Below are 26,884 nucleotides of genomic sequence, written 5' to 3'. Positions count from 1 at the left end.
TTTCTGTGTCTGTCTGTCTCTCCCCGCGCCTCCCCTTTTTAAACCAAGGAATCATATTTAACAAGTGCAGGCCCCTCTTTGAGGATGAAATCTAAATTCCCTCAAGAGTGAAAAAACAGCCCTTCAAATCTTAAATATTCCAAAGAAAGTGATAACCAACTTTTTTGGGGGGGTGGTGTTTCCAGTACTGGAAATTGAACTCACGATCTTGTGCTTGCCAGGCAGGCGCTGTGCCGCTGAGCTAAATCCCCAGCCCCTCCAACTCTTAGTATTAACCATTTCACCATTTCCCAATATTCATTCTTCCTAGTATTTCCCTTATGTCTTATCCTTTGTGTCTTAATTCTGTTGTAAGCAGCTCCATTTCCTTACGACCTGAATTGTGAGCAATCTATCAAACAGTTAGGTTTTGGAGAAAGGAAACTTTCATGCTCAGATACACAGCTCTGGTGTCAGTCTCAGCCCTGTCACCCTACATGTGCTATCCTGAAGAACGTGGTTAACTCCCCAGAGTGTCAGTTTTTTCGTCTCTAAATTGGAAATCATAATCATGTCTTGCAGGGCAATTGTGAAGGTTAAATTAAGATGTGTAAAGCATACTTCCTGGGGTAGAGAGGGCACTCCTAAATAATAGGCACTATGTTTACATTCATTTTCCTTCAGATGATAAGAGATTACACAAAACCATTAAAATACCTATAGCACAGTATATCTTCAACTGGAGATAGTTAATATTTTTAGGGAACAAGCTGTAGTAGATATAATTCTACTTGGTGAATTTTATAGTCTTGATCGTGTACTCAGGGAACTGTTAGAAATTAGTCATGATTGTCCAAGTGGGGTGTGGCATGGATAATACTGTGACATAGCAATACGGGCACACAATGTGTTACAAGTTGAACATCCTGGTTGAGTATCCCTTCTCTGAAGTGCCTTGGACCAGAAGTGTTTTAGATTTTGGATTTTTTTCCGATTTTGGAACATTTATATATAATGTAAATAATACATAGGTATAGATAGATAGATAGATAGATAGATAGATACTAGATTGATCCATCTTTGGGATATGGCCCAGTCTAAAACAAAATTCACCTATGTTTCAATGTACATCTTTTACACATAGCCTGAAAGTACTTTAAAATATTTTTTGATAATTTTGTTCATAAAACAAAGTTCCATGGTGTGGAATTTTTTTTTCCTTTGGCATCATAGTAACCTTTAAAAAGTTCTGGAGCATTTCAGAGTTCAGCTTTGCAGATTAGAGGTGCTCAATGGATACCAATTTACCAAAACAGTGCTATCCAGAAAATATGTTTTAATGGCACAAAAATCTATGATTTTTGTCTTTTCATTGTTTTCTGCTTTAACTATAGATTTACCAAAACTCTACATATCAGCTACAGCTAACACTCAGATGTCAGTGTAAATAGAGACTGAAATATTTCCATCCAGTGCACTTCAAGATGCCATTGTTGATTTTTTCATCCTCAAAGTGAAGCAGTTCCTAGAACTACATCCTCTCTTCTTCCAGATCTATAGCATATTCGGGGTGCCAGCAGCCTTTCAAATTGACTTCATTTCTCTTATCAGATTTACAGAATAACTGAGTGGTCGGTCTGGCCTCTCTCTGATAAGAACTCAGACATTGCATTGGCGGAAAGAGAAAAACAACTTGATGTATGCGGATATGATCAAGGGTAAATAACTCATCCGCAGGAGAACTTGATCATGAAACTAGCATCGCCGGGAAGTGGCTGGCCCCATGCTGCTTTCTTTACCTTAATTAGACATGACAACGACAGCTGGGTGATTACCCTACATGCTAATAGCTAGATGTGTTCTCTCTTTATTTCCAAAGAAATGTGCTGTATAAACAAGCCCCCAAGCTTGTTTGAATTGTGGCAAGTAGATGTGGATTATTTATTCTGTGAGTTCGCTACTTCCCAGATATAAGCAGTTGTCAAAACCCACTGACTTTCTGATGAAAAACAGATAATAATGTTTACAGTAACAATAGCTGCTGAGAAGTGTACTGTGCCTTTTTTGAGAGTTCCAAAGGCTTTTATATGCATCATTTCATGAACAGGCCTGGATTTCTATATACAAAATATTTCTCAGGAGAATACAACACCAATAGCGGCTACCAATTACTGAATGACTAGGTAGGTGACAAGTACTAGGCCAGGTACCTACCGCAGATTATACAACAACCCCAGTGAGTTGCTATTTTTAACCCCCCTTCATTCATCGGGAAAGAGAAGCTCAGGGAAATGACACAGTTGGTTCAGTGTGACACCTCCAGCAGTGGTGGAGCTAGGATCAAATCCAGGTCTCAATTGCTTCTGCCACACTGACACTCAGCATCACAGACCACAGTTGATGGCTATGTTTTGGTTAATTTCTGGGCCAGGGAGCAGTTTACGATCATGCTCTTTAAGTTTTGAGCCTGGTCATATCTTTTCCCACATTACAGGCAAACCAAATTATTATTATTTTCTCCTGCATATTCTGCCTCTTCCTTTAAACATTCCTGAGGTTAACATGAATACTACTAAGAAATTAGTTCTACTATTTTATTCTATTTCTGCTTCCAATATAGCACTTAAACACATTTTCTAGTGAAATCAAAGGTAACATCTGCATTACTGTTCTTTTATTTATTCCCAAGTAAAGGCAACTTAGTTGTTTTTGAACAAGTCAATGCATCTTTGGAAAAAGGAGACATTATTTATTGTTTGCCTGCTTGATTTCCAATTCAGATATTTTAGTTAGATTTCTTTTAAATGCTACTATTCTCTTTCATATAAAATTGATTAGTTCTATAGGGTACTATTTTTCACTTGTTAATATGTTATTTTGTAATTTTTCTCTTATTCTTCAAAGCACAATTTTTTCTCTCTTGAATAGATTTTTAGATCCGTAAGGTAAGGGACATGCTTTCTCATACAGCACAATACCACCAGCACGGTGGTTTACAAGTAGCAGGTACTCAGTTTTTGCAGGTGTTAACTGTCTGCTTACCCACAGGAGGTTTTGACATCAGTTAAACAGGGAATGGGCTTGAGGCATAACCATAAACAAAGCCCATCTCTAGCAAGGCCTTTTGTATCTCAGTATCACGGCACATTAGAAAACATTACAGAGCTGGGGTGTACGTCAGTATCACAGACCTTGCCTGGTATGCCAGTGGCCCTAGTTTTGATACCTAGTACAGGGTAGGGGTGTGAGGGTGGGAGATTAAAAAGCCTAACAAGTAAAATGATTTAGTGAGCTGATACGTCTTATTGGAAAACATCAATGAGAGGCCTCTGCATCTGTGTTTAAGCTGCCATAAAGAGAAAGAGGGTGGGATGTCAGGGCACAGCAGACAGTAGCCCAGACCTAACTCTCTGGAGCTGATAGCAGAGTGATAAATAGCACATTTGGAGATGGTAACCATAGCTCACTCTCTGGGAGCTTCAATCCTCAGAAAGGAAAGGTCGCTCCTCCAGCCTTGAGCTCCATATATTCCAGTTAAAAAATGTCCTTCGCTGAGACAGCTACAAATGTCAGATTCACAGCCACCATATTTCCAAACAACAGCCTTTCAAACTCAGATATACAGGAGAGGAATTCAGAAAGTCCTCCGGAGAAAGGCACTGGAGGGAGGAAGGGACCGTGCCAACTTGGTGGAGAGAAGAGGCTGAGGCCCAGAGCTTTTCCAAATCCCACAGTGAGCAAGAGCCTCCTCCAAACACTGCTTGACCTCTTTCTCACCCCACCTGCCTGGCAAGAAGCACCACATTCTACACCATGGGGTGGGAAGACTGGTCTCCCTCAACCACCTTAGACTGAAACCTGGTGATGGGCAGAAAGGCAAGCTGGGGCCTCCCGTACCTCATAGTATTTGCCGTCCGAGTAGCAGCCGCAGTTGTGAGGCAGGATGCAGCTCTTGCCGTTGAGGACATAGCCCGCATCACACTGACAGCCTTCCACACAATAGTGGTTGCAGTCACTCTTCAGGCGGATGGCAGCACAGCGGGGCTGGCAGACGCTCACGCAGCTCTCATAATGGCTGTTGGGAGGGCAGGTGACCACTGGAACAGAGGAGACAAGTCAAGACTTGCTCAGTCTCATGCGCTGCAAATAGCTTTCTTACAGCCTTTGTTCAGGGAGACGGAGGTATGGGGTGAGGCTGGCCCCTCTTCCTCACTATTCTCTCTGTTCCTTGGAAGCCTCTGGGGCTCATTATGGCTTAAATAATGGGCCACTGTGCAGATGGAAGTTGCTGAAGCCTCCTTCCATAATCTTTGTCCTATCTTCAGCCTCGGTTGCTGAGATCTTCATTACCAACCACCTTAAATCCATCTCCCCACATGGAACTCCATTCCAGTTAGACATGTTACCTACACCATTCCTGCCCTGAGGTCTCCACTCACACTGACCTCTCTTATTCATGTCCTTAATTTATCCCCTCAACCTGCCCCAATTCCCCATTCTTCAAGTCCCAATTGGAATCTCATCCATACGGCTCACTCCATCTGGGCCAATGCTGTCATCTTCACCTCAGAACTTCTATAGAACATTTCTTTAAAACCAGTAGCTGATCAGCAGTAGACCTCTGAGCCCCATGAGGCAGATATGCCTTGTGTGTTGCGTGAGTGTTTGTGCAAGTGTGCAAACTGACTCATGTTGGTTATGTTCTACCATTTCTCAGATATATCTAGGTGCATCTATGGAAGCCAGTCAAGGTCCTGGGGAAGAACACAGGCTCTGGTAAGTGAACCAGGTGAGTCATTTAGGCTGTCTGAGCCTCAGCTTCGTTGCCTATAAAATGCAAACATCAATAGTATCCATCTCATGTTTGGTTGCAAGGGATTAAATGACTTTGTGTGCTTACAGCAGTGCTGGGCACTTAGGTGTTCAATAGATTGGTTTGTTTAAAGGATTTCTAGATGCTAATATATTACTATATACTATAAGTACAATTATAATTGCATGGGAACTAATATCCTATACAATAAAATATAGTATGTATTGGGGGCTTATTTTTTATCTAGTGGTAAAATGCACTTTTGAAGTGCACAGATTTATGAATATGTTCATATGACCACTGCAACAACGTACTATGTAATTTTAAAAACATTTGGTTCAAAAGATAATATCTCTGTGTGGTGGAAAATGCAAAGTACAAAGAAAAAGCAACCTCTGAAAACAAATTATAATGAATTCTTCCAGAAATTTTCTACACATATACAGGCACGTGTGTGCATCTTCTATCTACTTTTCTTTTTACATAAGTTAGAAGTCTACAAACCTTCCTGCTCATTGATTTTTCATGGCGATCTTTCTTGCGGTGTGTGTATTTTATGTGCTTAGGATAATGTGGCTGTCACTGCTCTACATTCCTACCCTCATAAGTGAGCCTCCAGAACAAGCTCCTGGAAGTGGAAGTTGAGTTTAAAGGTACGCACATTTAATTTTTTTTGTTTTGGTGATGCTGGGAATGGAACCCAGGGTTCATGTATGCTAGGCAACCAATCTACCATTGAACCACACCCTCTCAGCTACTTAAATTTTTGACACTTGCTACTGAGCTGCCTTCTGAAGAGACTACAAGTGTGTCCTACAGGACTATACAAGGAAGTTTATTTTCCCACATCCTCACTTACTGGTTATTACCAAATTTTCTGATTCCTACAAATATGAAAAGTGGAAAACGCTGTGTCTGCTATATATATATTTAGTTTGCATTTCTTTGTGAGGTTGATCATCTTTTCATTTGCCTATAATCCATTTGTATGTGTTTTGCTGTGAATTATTGGCTTTTTGTATTATTTGCATATCTTGTGTTGTTGGAACTTTTTCATTACTTTGTAAAAGCACTTTATAAATTAAAAATAAACTTTCATGCATCATACATGTTATAAAATATTTATCATTTGATTTTGTTTCTTTTAAAAAATTTTGTACATTGTTTTGAGTTTTGATTAGGTTTTTGTTATGTAGAGATATAAAATTTTAATATGGTTAAATTTATCAGGTTTTCCCTCACTGCCTTGAATGTTTTGCTTAGAAAGGTCCTCTCTACAGTAAGATTACTAAAAAAATAACAACAGCAAAAGCTCCTTTGTTTTCTTCTAGTGCTTTTATAATTCAATTTTTTCATGTTCAGTTTTAATCTTTGTTCTTTCAGACTTTATTTTGCAACAAGGAGTAAAGGAGAGATTTAGCCATTTTTTTGTAGTTCTGCCCTTCATCCCATTATTATTTGTTAAACAAAACATTTCTTTCAATGATTTTAAATGCCAATTTTACTATACACTAATTTTCCTTTACTATCAAGGCCTATTTCCTTCAGGCCAGTCTCACCTCATCTTGGCTGGTCTTTCCATTTGTATGCCAGTAATAACTTGCTGCATTTTTGTTATTTAACTTGTTCATGTATTGGAATTAACAGTGATAGACCCTCTATACTACATTTGAATATCTGGTAATGTGTTCATTGTTCTTTCAAGTCCTTCAGATAAATCCTATTTCTTCAACAAAACTATAAACTCCTTACTGTTCACTTCAGATTCTTCCATAACACCCAAAACAATGCTGAGAACATGGTGAATAGTTAATAGATATTTGACTCTCAAAAGCAAATTTTCACATTCTTCACACTGGTTTCCTGCTTCCCTCTCTCCCTCAGTGAAGTCCTGAGAGCTGTGCATAACAGATGAGCTCCACACCTACCTGGGGCCCTGAACTAGAACATGTCTTTTCCTTCAGCCAGGCCAGTAGACAGCCTTAGCATATGTGCCCTGGGGGAGGGGCAGAAGTATGAATGGACTCCCCATCTAATACAATGGAATAGACAAAGGCTTTGGAATCAGGCTGCTCTGTGTATGACCCCGAGTCAGCCACTAACTAGCAGTATCCCCTTGGGCATGTTCCTTACCCTCTCTGAACTTCTGTTGTCTCATCTGTAAAATGGGGATGATACTGTCTCCCTCATCAAGTAGTTATGGAGGTAAAATGATACGTAATTTGTAGAGCTCCTCAAACTTTCCTTTTCCTTCCCATGAAAGACAAAGTGCCTGGTACTTCAATAATAACTTCTGCTATGGATGGTGGTAACAACCATTGCAGTGGGAACTTTTTAAAATTATTCAACAGAATTTATTGGATAGACAGAGAAATAAGAAAAACCCTAGTTGCCAGACTTTAAACCCAGGACTCTAAAAGTAGCAAAAGGTTCTTCTGATAAAAATGGAAAAGAAGGGGCTGGGGATTTAGCTCAGCGGCACAGCGCCTGCCTAGCAAGCGCAAGGTCGTGAGTTCGATTCCCAGTACCAGAAAAAAAAAAATGGAAAAGAATAACGATTGTTGACCTTGACCAACCACCTCCCATATGTCAGGTGCTAGTGCGCAGAATCAGAGAGGCAGCATGGCCCTGGGGGAGACGTTATCCCATTCCCCTGTTCACCCAATGCTCCTCCCTGGGAAAGTAGCTGTGTTTCTCAGCTTCCTCCACTTGGGAACAGAATTCTCCCTAGCACCTGCTGTAGAGAGTCGGGGTAAGGAGTGCAGGAGTGAGTTCACAGCTCTCAACCACAACAAGACCACACATGTAGTAACAGCTCAGGAACAGCTGTTTATTTAGTTATTATTTATTTCTCTTACTCTACTCCCACCACCTACTATTCTAATTCAAGTCCTTCAGATGAGACTGGCAGAATGATAAGACTCAGCTGAACAAATTTTAGGGCGGGGTTAGTAATTAAGGCAATTTACCACTCTTTCTCCCTCTCAGCCTATTCAACTTGCATGAAGAGGTTTTCCAATGCATTTATAAATAAAGTAATTGGGTAATAAATTATCCCATCAATAGGAATGGCCAAATCATTGAAAAACATTGGCAGTCTACCTTGTTACGAATAAAGCACAAGTTTAATGGCACTCTGATTTGACTCCTTTTCTCCTGAAAACACCATTTTTCATGTCTCAACACAGTGTTGGAATGGACTGATTTTTAGCAGAGGTGTGTCAGTCCTCCAAGGTCAAAGTCAACTCAAATCTAGTTACAAATGAACACATTTAGGCCAACTGTCTGTTGAACGGCTGATGTAGGGTTCAATATCTCACAGCGGTTCTCTGCTTCTGTAATTCAAAATGGAAAACTAGGTAGCCTCCAAGCACACCTTGCCCCCCCCACACCATCTACAAAGTATATACTTGCTCCCTTAGCTTTTCTTTTTGCCATTCATGACCACCAACTCCCCAGATGCTCTATCTTTTGGATCCTGGTTCTGAAGAAGGATTGAAAGAAGGTCAAAAGGGCCTCATGGAGGAAATCTTTCTTAGTTAACTGTTGGCCCTGATGTACCAGCCCAGGCCATGCTAGAGGCAGCTGGTCTACCACGGGGACCTGAGCCTGAGGCAGGCCAACTTGGCTCCTAGTGCCCAGAGTAGAACCCCCAGGAATAGTTTAGCTAATGTAAAGGAGGCACTCAACTTTGGGACAGAACTTTGAGGAGAGGAAAGGGCAGTGTTAAACTGGTGGGCAGGACAGGAGCAGAAGAAAAATGTCCTTTATATCCTTTACCATCAGTCAGACTCCATAGGAGTGGGGTGACCTTCTTCCTTGGAGGAAAGGTTACTGGGCTTGCTGATTCAATTCCCTTTCCTTCCCATGAGTGCCAAAAATCAAGGCCCATCAGTTGAGGTGAGAATTCCTTGCACTTGCTCCATGAATGCATTTGCCCATTCATTATAGCTAGAAACTGGTTTTTGGCATGCACGGTGCCTGATCCCAGCCACCCCGGAGAGTAGTACATGACTATGTGTGGCTACAGGTGAAGGGGGACCCCTCTGTATATGTTTCAAGAAGAAATAGTTTGACTCTCCCCTTCCAAACCCATATTTTTGAAGCTGTGCCACTTTTAGGTCTGTAGACCCAAAGACTGGTTTTCAGATTTAGAGGAAGGCAAGCCCTCTCATCCCGCTGTGGTAAGCCCAGGGAATCCCAAGGAGCACCGGAGATTTATCCAGGCTGGGCTTTTTTAAAGACACCAGAGGACAGTTTATCTGAACAGTCACCCCTATTGGTACCTCCCCTTGCTCAGGACTGAGCCTAGATGAAATGGTGCTGGCACCTTCCCCTCCCTCCCTTCTATATGTTCCCAGCACTCCTCCACACTTCCCATGAATCCAGTGACTAGATGTGGATTGCAAACTGACTGTGTGGACATTAAACCATAATACTATTTTTGATTTTTCATCCAAATTTCCCTTTTCCAGGATGAAAGTGGATGTTTATCCTCTGGGAACCTTGCTGAGTACCTTATTTAAAGCTCTAGGCACTCAGCCTCAATTTACAGGCTTTTTGTACGTCAGAACTTCTAAAAGAGATTTGCCATAGTTAATGAGATTGAGACAGGAAAATAGACCATGGAGGGTTAGCCAAAGAGCAACAGTGGTTTCTCCTCCTGACCTCTTCCTGTTTGCACATGCTAAGTGTAGGCAAATATCTCAGTACACAGTCCACTAATATAGGATATAGGCTTTGGGGTTAGGAGATCAAATCCTGACTTTGCCACTGAGATTATATGACCTTGAGCAAGATATTTAACTCCTTTGAGTCTCAATTTCTCTTTGCCTAATTGGGCTATTGAAAAGAATAAATGGGATAATGTTGCTAAAGTGTTGTTGCACTGTGCTTGGCTCAGAGCAAGTCATTAATACAACCATACCACTTAGCATACACTGCGTGTGCTGGTACTCCAATTATCTAAGTGGATCCTCCTGACATTTCTGTAGCATAAATTACATGGGCAGCGGTATCCTTGCTTTGCAGAGGGGGAAACTGACCACCAGAGAGGAAAAAATGAATTGCTCCAAGTTCTCACAGATCCTGAAAGACAGAGTCAAGGCAGAATCCAAGAGTTCTAATTTCATGTCTGATATTCTAAATATTCTGGTATGTTTCATAAGCACAAAGACTGGAACATGCCATATGTGAATCAATTAGAGTGGCATACCTAAAGAGAGCATGTAAGCTACCCATACAGTGATGGACTCATGAGGTTGTAGAATAAACTAACCAGCTAGATAACTCTTTCATGATTAGTCTCTGGTTAATATTTTACTAGGCACTTGTTGAATCCAAATGCTACATGGGTTCTCTGTGTTTGTATACAAGATTTTATTTTAGCCTCCAGAGAAATCTTTGAAATGTTCAGCACTAATCCCATTGTACAGATAAGGAAATGGAGGCTCTGGAAGTTTACATATTCTGTTTCTAATAGTGAACTCAATTCCAAAGTACATATTCTTTGATTACTGTAGTCAATTTCCTCTAATGTTTATAGCGTTAGAAACTGGCCTCCCACACCTCTCATGAATAGTAAGGAGCTACAAGGGGAGATGAGAAGGACTCACAGCAGGATGTGTAGTTCCTCCAGCCAGTCACCGCGATCCCCTGAGTCTGGCAGGTGCTCGCATAGTTCTGCAACCAGCTGCAGGCAGTCTGTACCGCACCCCCATCGATGCATGAGTCGAACAGGCAGTTCTTATAGAAGAAGGTGGGGTTCACTTTGCTGTGGCACTTGGAGAAGCCGGCGTTCTGGTTGGGGATCAAGCTGCACAGCTGCTGTACCTTGGAGAAACCTTCAACCTTGGCGCAGGATGGACAGCGATCGCCACAGCCCACCTGGCAGAAAGTGTCCCTCTTCACCCAGCTCTGCCCGAACTCATTGATACTCAATGCAAGCAGACCCATGGGCATCTCCAGGTCATCATCTGGGTTGCCATTGTAGCGACCACACAGGCCATAGGTGCTATTCTGCATGCTCCGAGGAACCGTGATGGACAGGAAGGTCTTCCAGTCATACACAACCTTCAAGCCAAAGTCAGTTTCCACCACCACATGGAAGCCAAAGGAAAAGATGTTTATCTTCCCTTGCCCCAACTTCAAGGGCAGGTACAGCCGTTCATTGTTGACCTGTACAAAAGGAGCAAAGGCAGAAAAATATACCTGGCCCAGTGCCACTGTAGAAAAATACAGAGGTTCCGCAGCTGCCCTGATTAGTCTCTAGAAATACAGGTCCCCAAAGGGAGGTCAGACAAGTTGCAGGCAGATTTGCATGCACTGTTGTTTATGCCAGTCAACTATTATTATTAGGGTTTGAACAGACTTAAATGACGATCCTTTGTACACTAATATACCTATTTATTTCGGTGCCTTCTGTTTATTATGGCATTATTTTCCCCCAGGAGTTCAAATTGTTCCCTCCAAGGTAATGAAAGGGTAATAAGAATTCAATTAAAGTTTAGACTACAATACCAAAACCTAGAATTCTTGCATTTCTATTTCCAGCTCTACTGTGGATTTATTTTAGTTAGACAAGCCCCAATTTATTAATAACTTAGAGATTTTTTTTTCCTTCGGAGGACTATTTCACTTTGCCGGTCCCTCTGCCCGGCAAGCCAGTCCTCACCAGGCCTCATCCTTCTCATCCTCCAGGCCCTGGGCCACTGTAACCTCTCCTGTAAAGTAGAGTCTTCTGCATCCCAGACTGTGGTCAGGATTAGCTGCTCCCTTGCCTAGGTGAGCAGATTGTATTACTTATACACCTCTTGAATCCTTCTCTACTTTGGGCCAAGATCAGACATGTGCTTGCTGCCACCGCAGTGCACATCGCAGTCAGACTTAGATTATAGACAGCCACACGCTTCTGCCTCACCTATAAGACTATGAGCAAACTGAGGGCAGGAATCACATTTTATGGATTTCTGTGTCTGCTTTCCCTGTAACCCCCAAGCAGCTTCACGACATGATGCCACTCAAACAAGGGGTCTCTTGAAAAATATTCCCTCCATGTATTTCTAAATTTAGATTAAACTCCAGTACTGCTCTTCCCTTGAACTATGCTCATTTAGATGAGACACATCTGAGAGCCCGTGGCTGAGGTTACAGCAGGATGGAAAATACAGATTTCAAGCTCCTTACTGCAGCCAGGGTAAGCTGAATAGGTCGTCCTTGCAGAGAAGTGGGTATTTTGAGTGTGCTCTGACCAGAAATACTTTCTCCCAATCTCCTTTACTGTTCTTTATTCCTCCCAAACCCACAGCCCCTGCCTTGGTTCAGGTTCATCATCTTTCACCTTGATGACTGAATTACCTCCTAATTTATCTCCCTGGCCCCGGGCTTGCCCCTGTCATTCACTCACTTGCTCCTGCCATGCTAACATTTAAAAATGCAATTGAAAGCAACTGAGTCAAAACACTCCAGGACTTGAGTCAATGTCTGACATGCTTAGCAAGTCCCCTGGGCTCTCCAGAAGCTGGTCCAGCCTCTCTGAGATAGCTCACTTGCTTCCTCCACTCCAGCTCCATCCTATAGTGTATAGTTTCCTAAATGGACCAAGCTGTGACATCCCACCATTTCCTGTGTCTCAAGTGTGATGGACGCCTTCTGTGTCCCTCCCAGAGTCCCTAATCCCCAGCCACTGTGATAGGACTAAGGACAACTCAGCTGGCCTTGGCCCAAGGGGAGCCACTTTATAGCCAGCTGTGACCCCTCACTCCAAATCCCTACCCTGATCATACTGGGGACCAATTCTGTGCTATGGGTCAGGCTCAGAGCTTCTAGTAGCCTAGGAAGATGCTGGTCTCTAGTTTAGAATGTGTCCCTGCAGAACCTCTTCTGGTGGTGCTTCCTTCCCTTTCCCAAGACACCCAATCGCAAACCTTGCTGCTAGGGAACCTGCCATAAGGCAGCAAGGAAGACTTTCCCTGATGCATTTCCTCAAGTGAATGCCTGCCCTCCAATGCTCAGCCATCTCCTCTTCTGTGAATATTTATCAGGACAGAATGCGGTCATTCAGCCAGCAGACACCAATTTGGCCCTACTCTATGCCAGGCACTGTGCTATACTGGGTTAAGTACAGGGCCTTTTCTCCAGGAGCTCATTGTCGTGTGGCAGAGACAAGAACATACACAGATAATAAGATCTGATGATAATATCAGGTAAATAGATGCACAAGCATCAAAAGTCTGCAGAGATAACACCCACACCTGCTCCCAAAGGATAAGCAAGGGTTGACTCATCCAAGAGGGATGAGGGTGAAGACAAGGGAATTCCAAGGAAAGGACACAGCCCCAGCAAGTGCCCAGCTAAGAGGGAAAAAACCCTAATAAATATGAAGAATTACCATGATTTAGTGCTGCCGGTGCATAAAAGTGGCCTTGCAAGCAGCAGAGGATGAATTTGAAGATGGAGAGGCAAGAGGGCCTCATAGGCAGGGTCACACATGGCAAAGAGGCCAGGACATAAACCCTGAAACATACCCATTCATTATTTTGTTGTTATTTGTGATCTTAAGAAGAGAAGTTGAGTAGAACGATTATGCCAGATATAGATTACATAAGCTAACAGCAAGTAAAATGGCAAATAGGAAATAGAAATGCAGGAGTTTGGCTGGGAAGGGAGAAGAGAGACTGGAGAGCAGCTGGAGGGGGCTGCAGTCAAGGCTTGTTTCAGAGTGAGCATGTTATGGGCTGCAGAACGTACAAGGCTGAAGACACAGGAGGGGATGCGGATGACAGACAGGCAAGATGGCTGGGGTGGGTAGTAACAGTGGGAGAAGGAGATGCCTCATTTTCTGCATTTGGAAAATAGGGCATAGGATGCAAGGAGGAGTCATCAAGAGACAAGGTGCCTGGAAGACGGGAGAGGGAGGGAGAGTGTGCTATTGAGCACAGCTTTCTCAACCAGGAGGCCCACGACAGAACACAATCACAGAACACAGACAGAACAAGTCACTCAGGGATCCAGAGGCTTTGAAGACTCCGATCCTCCCAGAAGACTCACAAAGAGGAAAGCAAAAGCTACACGTTCAAAGGCTGATGTGTGCCGGCCTGCTTTCCCTGCGAGCTGAACTCTTGGCTACCTGGTGTCAGACAGGAGGCAATACCACGGAGAAGCAAAATAATGGGATCAAAGCCTAAGGCTTGTGAGTTCTGTCACTGCCAAGGAGAACCCTGAGAAAGATGCATCCTTGACTCCAGCAGGCTTGGTATTTCTCTGTCTCAGATGCCCCATGAATGCTGCCTCTCATCCACTCCACTGCTTGAATCTCTCTCTGTCTCTCTGGCAGTGAGAAATAGAGGGAGAGGGAGAGGAGGTCAGAGGAAAGGAGAGGTTGGTATGGCAACAGATCTTGATGGATAGAGGAGGCAGGTGCACAAGAAGACAAGAAGAAGGCGTAAGGATGAGTGTGGGCAGATGTGTTCTAGATACTTAAGTAAAGTCACCCCTCAGTGTCCACAGGGGATCCGTTGCCAGACCCCTGCAGGTACCAGTCTCTGAGCACCCCGAAGTTCTTTGTATAGAACAGTGTCATATTTGCCTGTACCCTACACAATCCTGCTGTTCACTTTACATCACCTCTAGACTGGACAGTACCTAATGCAATGTAAGCATTATATAAGTAGAGTTTTACTGTTATTGAGGGAATAATGACCCCAAAAGTCTGTATATGTTCAGTATAGATACAATTTTAAGTGTGTATGGGTGTGTATGGTATGTATTTATGGTATGTATGTATCTCACTTTGTATTTAGTTGAACCTGTGGATGATTGTTTTGGAAACAAAATCACTTATTAAGCTTCAGTGGAGTTTTTTTTTTTAAACAGCTGATCCTGATTTCCTTCCACACTTCCTTCAGTCCTCATACTCTGCATTTTGCTATCTCCTGGGTCCTCACTGATGTTTCATCTCCCCGGATGCTTTCATCAGACTCTCAGTCTGGAAAGTGTACTCCTTTTAGGTATAATACCTTCCAGGAAGGTATCACCCCTTCCAGGTATCACCCCTTTTAGGTATCACCCCTTCCAGGAAGCCTTCCCTGAAGCCTCAGGCTGGTTGAGGCAGCCCCTCCACTGTGTGCTCATGGCCCTCCATGAGGAACATGTTTGCTACACTTCATATTACACTGGCATTCACTATTAGCAGCTCCATCCATCCACTAGACTTTGAGCTCTCTTAGGATAGAAACCATATTTGATTTTTTTTTTCATTTTCATGCTTGATATTATCTGTTAAGAAATTCTTGTTTCTTGGCACAAAATTGGCATCAATACGAGCTTGTGGAACTAAACTGAGCTACAGCAATGCTCAAAAACTCACTCTTTTCTGATGACCAAAAGATTGTTAATGAAAAGGTATAAATAAATAAATAAATAAATAAATAAATAAATAAATATAAAGGCACAGGCTTTGAGGCCCCATACACTTCCCAGTTGTCCCGGACCATCAAGGATGTGGCTGTGGGGGCTGGGGATTTAGCTCAGCGGCACAGCGCCTGCCTGCCAAGTACAAGGTCGTGAGTTCAATCCCCAGTACTGGAAAAAAAACTAAAACCCCACCACCACCAAAAAAAAGGATGTGGCTGTGCTGGAAGCTGGGCGTGGTAGCAGGCAGGAGGCCACCTCTTCAGCTCTGGCTGCAGACAGCTGAGCCCAGACTGCTGCAGTGTCACTCCTGTCACTCCTTACTCCTGTCACTCTACCTAGACTCTAGATAGCATGTTTATGTCTAACCTCTTTTGGTTAGTGGATTTTCCCATGTCCCACAGAGTTGTTTAATACAGAGAAAGGTCAGAGTCGTAGAATGTGTCTAATGTCCAAGGAGTCACCACTATGTCACCCTCCATCTCTGAGAGCACTGGCAGGGACCTCAGACCCTGGGCTGTGTTTTGTCCTGCACTCCATTTCACACTGTCATTATGATGGCCATTATTCTTCAAGCTCAGGGAGAGATGGTGACTAATAATAACATCATGGGAAAAACAAATGCAAATCATTGAATAAGCAGATCCTGTAATGCATATTAATAATTCAAAGTAACTGCTAAATCTATGCTGCTGGTCTCCTAAGTAAAGAACCTTCAGTGCATTGTGAACTTGATCTTCTTGTGGGTTTGAGAGCTGTCTACTCTGCTCCTATATGAGACACTTAGGACTTCTAGGTGACTGAGATAAAAGGACCCTGGCACAGAGTCCTCCTATCCCTTTAATCTACTTTCCCTTTATGCCAATCTCTCTCTAAATGACCTCTGGTGTGGATGAAATTGTGTCCTCAAAAAGAAATGCTGAGGCATGTGGTAGCTGTGACTATAACCTTATTTGGAAATAGGGTATTTATAAATATAGTAAGCTAAGAAAAGTCATATAGATAAGAAAATTGGCCCTAATTTCAGTGACTGGTGTTCTTTAAAAGAGGAATATGTGGATACAAAGAAACAGGGAGAGAAGAAATAAAGCACCTGAAGGTGGAAGTACAGACTAGAGTTATGCTGTCACAAGGCAGGGAACAGAGAAGATAGCCTACAACTACCAGAAACTAGGACAGATACACTGGCCAGATTCTCCCCTAGACCTCAGAGGAAGCATGACCTTGCCATCACCTGCAGCTTGAACTTCCAGCCTCCGAGACTATGAGAGAATAAATTTCTATTGTTTGAAGATAGCTGGGTCACGGTGTTTTGTTACAGCAGCCTTGAGAAACTAATACATGCCTCACTTTCCATCTGCTGTGTGAGGAAGAACTCAGCTATGGAATACCCATAGTTCTTGACTTTAGCAATGCGTGCAACTCATGAGGTTGGAGCAAGGTACATACCTGGAATGTGATTAATCCATTAGGGGCTCAGCTCTAAAGTGGAAGAAAAGAAAAGGAAACACTCAGAGAGAGTGAGTCATCAGTTAATGGGAAGGGGAGAGAATCAGTTACTATGACATGGAAAAGATTCAGAGTCGTGAGAACCTTGCTTTATGTGCTAACAACTAGGAAGAGGTCAGAAAATACAATATACAAATTCAGATAGCCATATACATAAAAGCTGAGAACATGTAACACAAGGCAGAAATACAATTCACAATAAACTAAGGAGAACAGCAACTATGAACAGATAATATTTTAAAAGAAAAGGAAAAAAAAAATCCCAGAAAGATGTAAGAGTGATGAATGTCAGTAAGTAACAACATGAAAATGTGTACACCTAAGGGTGGAAATCTATCAGCTACGCAGCTAAAAGGAGGAAAGGACAAACACAACGCAACCCTCTTGGACAACATGACTAATACATTCGTTTTAACCTATGATAAAAAATGGAATCGAGCAAAGGTATTATAATGGCCACATCCAACTATTCCGGCATCTGCTGGAAATCTTATGTGGCAAGAAAGCAAAGCCTCTGATACACTCCTAACTAACCTCTTTGGCCCATTTAATCCCTTGGATTGCCAAAGAATGACCAGGAGCAAATGGAAACTCACATAAACCTTGGAAGAAAAGGGTTATTACATCACCTCATTTGTTCATTTGACAAATGTTTTGAATGTCACTATGTACAGGACACTGTATACTCATCCAACATAAAGATGAATTAGATGTGGTTCCTGTCCTTAAGAAGCTCATGGTTGGGATTGAAGGAATTAGGCAAGAAAAAATTTTGATTAATACAATAATGGATACAGGAATAAGTTGCTATGAGAAGCATAAAGGAAAATATGGGATTTTGGTTCATAATATCCAAGAAAGTGAGGAAAAAATGGATGAGATTTCTGTTGTAGATGGTAAGAAGGAAGATTTTTCAAAAAGTATAAAGGGAAGACTGTTCAAGAAGCTGGGATCTTCTCTTTGTTAAAGAAAGTTAAGCCACTCCCAAAGAAAGAAATCAGTACAGTTGCTCAGGGAACTCCAGCTCCAGGTAGTCAGTTTAGTTCAGTTTATCTAAGATTTTAAAGATGAAAAGGAGTCCCCCGTGGAGATAGATGAGTTGTGACACAGACCCATCATGATAAAGTCAAGAAACCCAACACCCTAAACTAGCTGCTTCAAAATGCCAAAGCAGAGGCTGCTGGTTTGCTTGTTAGTGGTTTACACTGTGCTCAGACAAGATAGAGGAGAGGAAGGGCTGGGCTGGGTCTGTCCCTGGGGTTGCCAACATCAAGCTATTCACGGAGAGCTCAGAACTCCTTGGCTCTGCTGTTCTTTACCTTCATGACCCAGGGAAGGTTCTTTGGGTGATAAAGATGGGAAGGGTAGAAAAAGAGCCTGAAGCCTAAAAGATTATAGGAGAACACTTGGGTATTCCAGATAGAAGCAAGACTGTTAACCACCATAAGCCGTGGGACCAAGGGGAAGCCTCAGAGTGGTGGGGGAGACCAGAGAGTCAAATGTCAGTCTGATCTCAGAAAAGAAAGGGAATAGATGAGAACAACAGTATCACCCAGAGAGGCCTCATCTGTGCATGGCATGAAGCCTCTTACAGACAAATGACAGAGCTGGAGGCTAAGTGACCAGCCAAGGTCACATAGTGGCCACCAAACTGGGATTGAATTTAAATCTATGCTTGCTCTAACACACACTACTACAGCATGAAAGGTGCATTCCTAAAGGTGGCTCAGCCCCCAGTTTGGGGCCTCTAACTTGATCAAATCCTTTTGCTCTGAGCCTCTATTTCCTAATCTGTAAGAAAAAATGACAGACATTTTCCGAAGTCACTCTCTGCTCTAACATGCGTTGATTTACTTTGGTTTCTGGGCCGGCCTGACACAGCTGCAGCCTGGCTTACTGACCAGCACCCCATCCTGACATCCCCCCATCACTCCCTTCCCCAGGGTAACCTGGGATCACTCACCAGTACAGTGTGCTTATAGGCCCGGTGAACCACAATGTTGTATCCAAACACAGTCACGTCCACCTGTTTGACCCACAAGGCCAGGGATGGGTCCCTGTCCTCATTCTTGGCTGTCACGATGAACTTGGGAAAGGAATCTGAGCTCAGCCTGCTTCCTGTGGTACACAGGATGAGTGGGCAACTGGTTTGGAAGTCGAAGGGGTAGCCATCAAAGGTGAGGTAGTGGCCATAGCCTGAGATGATGCAGGAGGCATCAGTGCGGGGCTGGCAATAGTATAGGCCGTCGTCATCCATGCAGTATTCATCGTCCCTGCAGGGAATGGTCTCACAGTGGACGCTGTTATCTGTGCCATTGCAATAGCAGAATATCTGGCAGTCCTGGTCCACCCAGAAGGTCTCATTGGTGGCAAGTTGGTGGCCCTCAAAGTTGCAGCCACACTCACTTCGGATGACACACTGGCTGTCTTGCAGGGCGTAGCCCTCGTCACACTGACACCCCTCAGAGCAGCTGTCTACACAGATGGGGCCCAGGGCCAGGGTCTCGCAGGTCTCTGTACATGTCACACATTCCTCAAAATGGCTGTTCTCTGGGCATTCCAAAGCTGAAGGTGGCAAACAGAAGACAGGTCAGAGACAGAAGTGCATGTGCAGGTATGCGTGCAAGTGCATTTGTGGTTCATAATTGTCCACACAGTCAGTTCACTGAATGCCTTGTGACCAACACCATTGTCAGCTTCATTTGGGGTGCCCAAAGGTCCAGTGGCCACTCAGAGGCTCTGCCTGTGCGTCTGCCTTCCTGTGTGGAAGAGTCTGAGACTACTAACCAGTTTTAAGGGACATCTACAATCCAAGCACCATCCTTTGCCTGTTGTGTACCTTATTTCAATCACCTGGACAGTAAGGCAACTGTTATCATCCCTATGACAGGTGAGGAAATTGAAGTACAATGATTTCATTTATCTAAGAACCAGAGGGAAACTAAAATCAGGTCTCCTGACTTAGACTCTGGGGAGGAACTGTGGAGGGCTAGAAGGAAAACATGCTTTGGGGCCATAGAGACCTGGGGATGCTACTCTCTTAAGGCTGGTTTGTTACCGTCTCAGAGCTCTGGCTCCTTCCTTTATTAAAAAAGGGCCGTATTTACCTAACAGGATTGTTCTGATGATTAATAATTTAATATAGCAAGTCTACAGTAGAATCTCAATAAATAGTCTGTCCTTTCCCTCTTGGCACATCTTTTTCTTATACAGATAGGCTTCACGTAGGTATTTTTATGCTACACACTGATTCAACATCTTGGTCTTTCATTTTTCTACTCCAGCACTCTATAGCCTTCCCCTGTGTACATGGCCACCCCTACTGCCTTTGCTCACTCTCTTCCCTGCCTGGGACAGGCCTCTCCAAAGCCAAATCCCTCCCAGCTATCTCATTTTGTGTCAAATAGTACTTCTTAGGAGCCTACCTGCATAGTTCAAGTCTCTGAATCGCAAAGCACAGCACACAAATAACATTTCCTCTTCACTGTGAAATTCTAGGCCAGCATCTCACTTCTCTCTGTTTGTCACAACTTGACTGGGGAAGGTAAAGAATCCAGGAGCATGAAAGAAATCTACTTACAGGTTTGTGTAGTTTAAAATCTGTGAAGCTCCCCACTATCTCCTGGGAAAATAAGATCCCGCCTTTAGAACTTTCTCTGGCCCTTATACCATCATTCTTAATAGGGTTTTATAATCCAAGGACATGAAGGACACTACAGAGAAGTAAATTGCATGGCAATAATAGTTCTGCCCACAAGTACCAACGCAGTAGTTCTGCACTATGTACTGGAAGCCAATCATTTTTTCCTCTGGGCTAAAGGACTCCCTCCATTTCCGTTGACTATACTACCATACAGCTTTGGAGTTGAAGGCTAGTTCAGCACTGATTATATATGTCTGTATAGACGGATTTTCACATTTGTCTCTAAATTATGAATGTTATAACACTGACTGCAGGTTTATGGTGATAGCAAATAACATGACTTATTTAAACGCCTCTTGCTTTATGACTTATTGTGTTGTCTGAATTTGTCTGAAAGTCTGGAGCATACAGACGTGGAGTCATAAAACTTCCCCCAGCCCCTGAAATGACTCTATGAAATTACTTAATTGGGCAGCCTGGCTCTGCCAATGGGAAAGATGGATGAAAACATCTGAAGCCAGAAGCAGTGGTTGTCTCTTCCCTGGGTTCAAAGAAGGAAGTGCTCCTGATTTGCAGCTGTTGCCCAGTTTAATCTCCTTTCTGCAGGACCTCAACTCTATTAACCCCTTAGTACCTGGAGAGTTGGTTAATCAAGTGTGTACACTTTGGTCTTCTTGCCAGACCCAAGGGCACATGATCTAGATGAGACATCTTGGGGATATCTTAGGTATAAACATTGGCCCTCCACCTAAAGAAGCCATGTTCCAAGTGGATGCTTCTTCCCAATCTCTCTCCAAAAAAGGCACAGGTAAGAGCTTCCTCCAGCTTTGGGGTCTGGAGGAGGCACGATGAGAAGCTCTTCTCAACAGCCTTCAAATCCAGTAAAAGAGAGGGACTGTCCTCATCATGCTGGGCTCACTTGGTATACACAGTGCCACCATACTGTGCCCTGTACAGTACAAAAACAATCTAGAAACACTCTCTGCTGGGAAAGAGTTAGTCATCTGAAAGGATGGCACTGACATGGCCTGGCCACCACGCAGATATGGTATGGGGGAGACTCGGTAACTCAGTATCGTGAATGAACTACACCTAGAAAGCTCAGTATGAAAGCAGGCGTAGACATCATGGTGGATAAGGACCAAAGAGGATACCAAAGGTGCATGAAATAGAAGGCTTTCTGGAAAGTATTAAAGGTCTCACTAAAGGTGGTGGTCAATAGAAACAGTGTGGCTCTCCTGCTGTAGGTAACTTTATGAAGAGCGTGCTCCCAAAAGTCCAGCTTTAGTATTCACAGCGCCTGCTCTCAGTCCCTCCCCTGGATGTGTCAGGCTCAGCAGGGACATTCTGCCTCCTCTGAGATGACAGCCATCAAACACGCTCATTGGACTTTCTAGTAGTGTGTGTGTGTGTGTGTGTGTGTGTGTGTGTGTGTGTGTGTTCGTACCTCTGTCTGTTGAAAGTGCCAAGGGACTTCAAAGCAAAGATACCCCAAGAGCAAAGGATAACCTCATCCAGATCTTAGTTTCTAACAGCATTCCCCACCAAAAGGAATCAGTGTTTCTTGTAGTAAGGGCTGATTCCAGTCTGGGGCAGAGAAGGTTAGGATAGGAATGCACAGCATCTTGTTACATCAGAAAGGAAGAAAGTGCTAATCATGTGCACATACACAAAATAAAAAATGACATAGGCATGCCAAAAGACACAGGAGCTTGAAGGGGCTCCCACATGCCAAATCTGGAATATTTTTGACACCCAAAATAATTTTTAAAACATGACATGAAATGTGAGCATGTTATAAAGACAGGAATCCATATCCACACTGATAAGATGAGAAAGAGAGGCAGAGAGTGGTGTTAGCACAAGGATGGAGCAATGGCTAGACACTAAAGGATAAGGGAAGTCTCTTGGCTTACAATAGAGTTGTGTCTGCTGGCTGGTTAAAGTGGAGAGCATGCTAGAGTTTGGACACTGTCAATTAGTGTTAGACACTGCATAATTATTGTGCAAGAGATTGATACAAACAAAAAACACCAATGGGTGCTGAATCAAGGAAGGGGGTTTCAAAGAACAGGATATTTGCATACTCATAAAGCATCTCCCACAGACTGCTTGTTGGTTTCCAGGCGAAACCATGATGACTATATAGTGGAAATGTCTGACCACACCTTGACTGGGGATCAGTGTCCACATCATCAAGGAAGGAGGCTGGACAGAGCATGACACTCCTTGTGCTGGAGTCTCATGAGAAACCACATGTGGCCTGTGCAAGGGGCTGCATGGTGATGCGCAGCTCATGATCATGAGGAAATATCAAATCCAAATGGAGAGCAGTTCTATTTTATATGGGGGTGTTCTTCAAAAATACCAAAGTCATAAAGGATAAAGAAAGCTAAAGAATTAGCTTTCTAATTTCCAGAGCAAAAGAGACTGAAGAGAGATGACCACAAAATGCATCAACATGTTATCCTACATTAGAGCTGTACTGAGCCACAAAAAAAAGAGGCCATTACCAAGCTGATTGACAAAATGGGAATTTGGATGCTAAATCATTATATTGGCATTAAATTTCCTAAGGTTGTTAACTGTGCTGAGGTTACATAACAGAGGTCCTTATTGTAAGGAAATATATACCGAAGATTTACAGGCAAAGGAGTACAATACTTTAGATTTTAAGTTCCCTTATGAGTTAAAGTCTTAGTCCCCAGCATGGCACTACTGGAAGGCAGTGCAAACTCTTTAGAAGTATGGTCTACTGGGCGATCTTGGGATCACTGTGGGCATAGCTTTGAAGGGGATAGCTGGACCCCACAGCCTCTTTTTTCCCTCCCGTTTGTTCCTAGCCATGAGGTAAATTGCTTTGCTACCCTCAAATGTCCCCTACTATATGCCTAAAACAAATGGGGCCAACCAGCCATGGACAGAAACCTTGGAAACCATGAACCAAAGCAAATCTCCCTCTCTCTCTCTCCCACTCCCCCTCCCCTCCCCTCCTCTCCCTCTGTTTCTCAGATGTTCCCTGCTATAAGTCCAAAACCAATTGGGCCAACCAACCATGGGATGAAACCTTGGAAACTGTAATGGTTGATACACTATGTCAACCTGAGAAGTTTAGATATTTAACTAAGTGACTCAGCAGAGTGGCAGGGTCCTCACTTTGTAAACGTCCTCATCCTGTGAAAGAGGAAGGCCTGGAAACTGTGTGAGTGCTGCACCCGCTCTGGGGGTAGTAGTCTGCTTACAATCTAAGGGAGGAAAAGAGGCTTGCTCTCCTCCCTTTTGCTCTTGTTGCTTTTGCTGTCTTCTGCTGCCTTGAAGTCTTGCCCCTGTGCCATGTCACCCTGCTTTGGAGCCAGCTGATTATGCACTGAAACCTCCACAAACTGCGAGTTAAATAAACTTTTCCTTCCTTAACTTTGAGTGTTGGGTATTTTGTCTCAGCTATGAGAAAAAAGTAACTAAGACAGAAACCATGAACTGAAGTAAATATCTGTTTCTCTGTCTCCATCTCTGTCTCTCTGTCTCTCTGTCTCTGTCTCTGTCTCTCTGTCTCTCTGTCTGTCTGTCTCTCTCTCTTTCTCTCTTTCATTCTTTCATTGGGGATTGAATCTAGGGCCTTTTCACTGAGCTGCATCTCTAGTGATTTTTTTAAATACTTTTTTGAGGCAGAGCTCAATAAGTCACTAAGTTGCCCAGGCTAGGCTTGACTTTGTGATCCTCCTGTTTCAGCTGCCCAGGGTGCTAGATTACAGGTATGCATCACCATCTCCAGTCTAACTTTCTTTCTTTATAAGTTGATTACCCCAGGGATTTTGTTAGAGTGGCAGAAAGCTGATTAACACAAGATACATGATATATGCAACTTATTTCAAATGGAAAGGATTGGAGAAGAACAAATGTTTAGCAGTGGGTTAGTCTAAGTAATAGGTAAACAAATATTTTGCAACTTCTGTATAGCTTTGAAATTATTTCAAAATAAAATGTTAAACAAACTTAGGAAGAAAGAAAATGGGTGAGAGCTAAACAGAAGCAGAGAATGGAACCTCAATGGTAACTCTGGTTTTGGCTTGGCACTGAACTTTTTGGCAGGAGAGGGACGTGTGCTGATGTCCAGGTGAGGTGGTTCTTGCTATAGGTGTAGGCCTTGCTTTCTCAGCCATTGCTCTTCTCTGCTGCACTACTGCTGACAGGCAAGGGTTTTCTGTGTCAGGCCTTGCCAGCAGTCATTCTAATGACTACAAGTACTGTCACTGCCCTACCAAGAAGGGTCAGATCCTCTGGGGACAAAATGAGGAGCCAGCAACATGGACTACACTTGATAGCCCTTGTCAGTTTTGCCCCAGGGAATGGTAGGAATCTCTAAACCCTGAAAGGCTTCCCAACCGATCACTTCCTAACACAATGAGTGGGCCCTTCTCTGCCAAGGGAAAAGACACCTAAGGAGCCATCACAGACAGTTCTATTTCTTTGACACGGTTTCTGAGCTCACTGCTGGATAAAACCATGAGTCAACAGGATGGCTAGCTGAGCTGCAGTGAAAGGTATTATGTCACAAGAAATGAACAATGGTGAGACACAGTCTAGTTTGAGGTGATGGGCCTACTAGGGCACACATCAGCCTAAGAAGGGGTTATCCTGTAATTAGATGGCCCTCAAACTCAGTTCTGCCAGGAGGACAAATTCAGAGTAAAAACGTACATGAAGTTGAGCTGGTCATGGTGGCACATGCCTGTAAACCTAGCACTCTGGGGAGCCGAGGCAAGAGGATGGCAAGTGCAAGCCTAGCCTGGGCAGCTCAGAGACTTAGGGAAACCCTTCCTGACAAATAAAATTAAAAAATAAAAAAGGACTGGCAGTGTAGTGTGAAGGCCCTGGGTCCAATCCCCTGTACTGAAATAAAACAAGAAGAAAGTGTGGTTAGCTTGCAATCCTTACCCAACCTCTCGATCTCCTCCCTCATGAAGCAGCCCCAACTTACGGCAGAAGTCGTAGGTCCGCCAGGGACCCACCTCCACATCGGCATTCTTGCAAGCACTGGCATACCGCGCCACTGAGTCACAGAGTTCAGACTCATTGCCCCCACTCTGGCACAGGCGGAATAGGCAGGTGCGGTAGTAGGCGGTGACATTGACCACTCCGTGGCACTCCAGGAAGGAGCTGTTGGAGGGGTCATTGATGATGCCGCACCTGGAGCGGCTCCGGTAGAATTTGAGCAGCTCTGAGTCATTGTTGCAGGCCTTCAGCAGGTCCCCACATTCCCCGTTGCAGATCTCCTCGAACGTCGTCCAGCTCTCCAAGAACACGGCCAGGTTGTCTGTGCACTTGCCATTAGGGAGGCAGAACTCATCACTGGCATTGGCATTGAAGAAGCCGCAGAGACCCCCGGTGCAGTTGAAGTATGCTGTGGACAGCCGGATGGACAACAGGCCCACATCTGAGTACTGGACAGTCACCACGCCCTTGGACTCCACCGTTGTACTGTTTCTGTTTCGATAAATCTCCAGCCTTCCCGAAGGATGGAAAAAAGGTAATTCCACTTCCTGACCATTCAACTGAAAAATCAAAGCATTGCCATCAATTCTAGAGACACACAGAGTACCTGACTACCGTCTCCGAGGCTGTGGAATAAAGCTATAGCTCTTCAGCAACTAGTTCTTCAAGAAATATCAAGAAGCTGATGGTCTGCGGAAACCATCAGACCATAGACTGATTATTTTTTCATGGGCTTCTTTGAGTCTTCCTTTTGAAACTCTGATTTGCTTTTTGTGTGTCCCAGACTCTAGTGTAACCCTCACTCTCTCCCACAAAAATACAAACTTGAAATGTAAGCAAAAATTGTCTCAGAGAGACACCCATCTATCTCTTGCTATTTTTTTTATTAAATAAATCTCTCCCAGTATGGCGAGTGGAATGAGAACACCACCCTCCTCTAGGTGGTGGATGTGTATTTTTTGTCTTCTTGGACCATATTGTGTTAATGTTTGTTTTCTAAAGCAGACTTCCTGTGAGTCCATGAAATGCATGTTAGACTGGAAAAAAGGAGATTCCCCTCCTATAATCCAGCTCTGCCTCAATTAGTTATGGGGCACTCGCTTAGCCCTTTGAGATCTTCATGTGACAGTGAAGAGTTGTACTAGAGGGCTCCCAAGGTTTCTTCTAGAATTAATGATCTATGAGTCTAGATGTCTCTGGGTGGGTATTTTAGGCCTGGGAAGTACCCTTACATTGCCCCACATTGCTGGTAGTTCCATTTATAGGCAGCAGAGTTACACAAAACAAGAGTTAAGAGCACAGATTCCAGAACCTGCTTGGGCTTGAATACCATGTGGTGGTTGTACGTCCCTGAGGGAAATTAACTTCTCTGTGCCTCATGTTTTGCCTGTAAAATAAGGGTAATGGTACTGTCTACTTCACAAGCGTGCTGCTACTCAGGAAGGGCTTGGAATGGTGCTTGGCACATAGCCAGCATTCTGTAAGCATTTGCTGTTAGGGCAAGTGATTCCTACACCATCTAACTCAAGAAATTCTAA

The 26,884-nt window shown here is 43.5% G+C and overlaps 1 protein-coding gene across 1 annotated transcript in view; it reads right to left on the bottom strand.

The window, feature by feature from the left end:
* The window catches only part of Tecta (tectorin alpha), a 69,420-nt gene that overhangs the window by 18,901 nt on the left and 23,635 nt on the right, over positions 1-26,884 (bottom strand). The window contains exons 9-12 of the mRNA XM_005378359.1: positions 25,333-25,906; positions 18,675-19,276; positions 10,408-10,969; positions 3,877-4,076 (exon numbers count right to left, since the gene is read on the bottom strand). Coding sequence (XP_005378416.1) covers positions 3,877-4,076; positions 10,408-10,969; positions 18,675-19,276; positions 25,333-25,906 — 1,938 coding nt within the window. The remainder of the gene's footprint in view (positions 1-3,876; positions 4,077-10,407; positions 10,970-18,674; positions 19,277-25,332; positions 25,907-26,884) is intronic.

The sequence above is a fragment of the Chinchilla lanigera genome, unplaced genomic scaffold (genome assembly GCF_000276665.1).
Source record: "Chinchilla lanigera isolate Chin_1 unplaced genomic scaffold, ChiLan1.0 scaffold00011, whole genome shotgun sequence".
In the NCBI taxonomy this organism is placed as follows: Eukaryota; Metazoa; Chordata; class Mammalia; order Rodentia; family Chinchillidae; genus Chinchilla; species Chinchilla lanigera.
The sequence above is the reverse complement of the archived record's forward strand: the minus strand, read 5'-3'. Positions and strand labels throughout refer to the sequence as shown.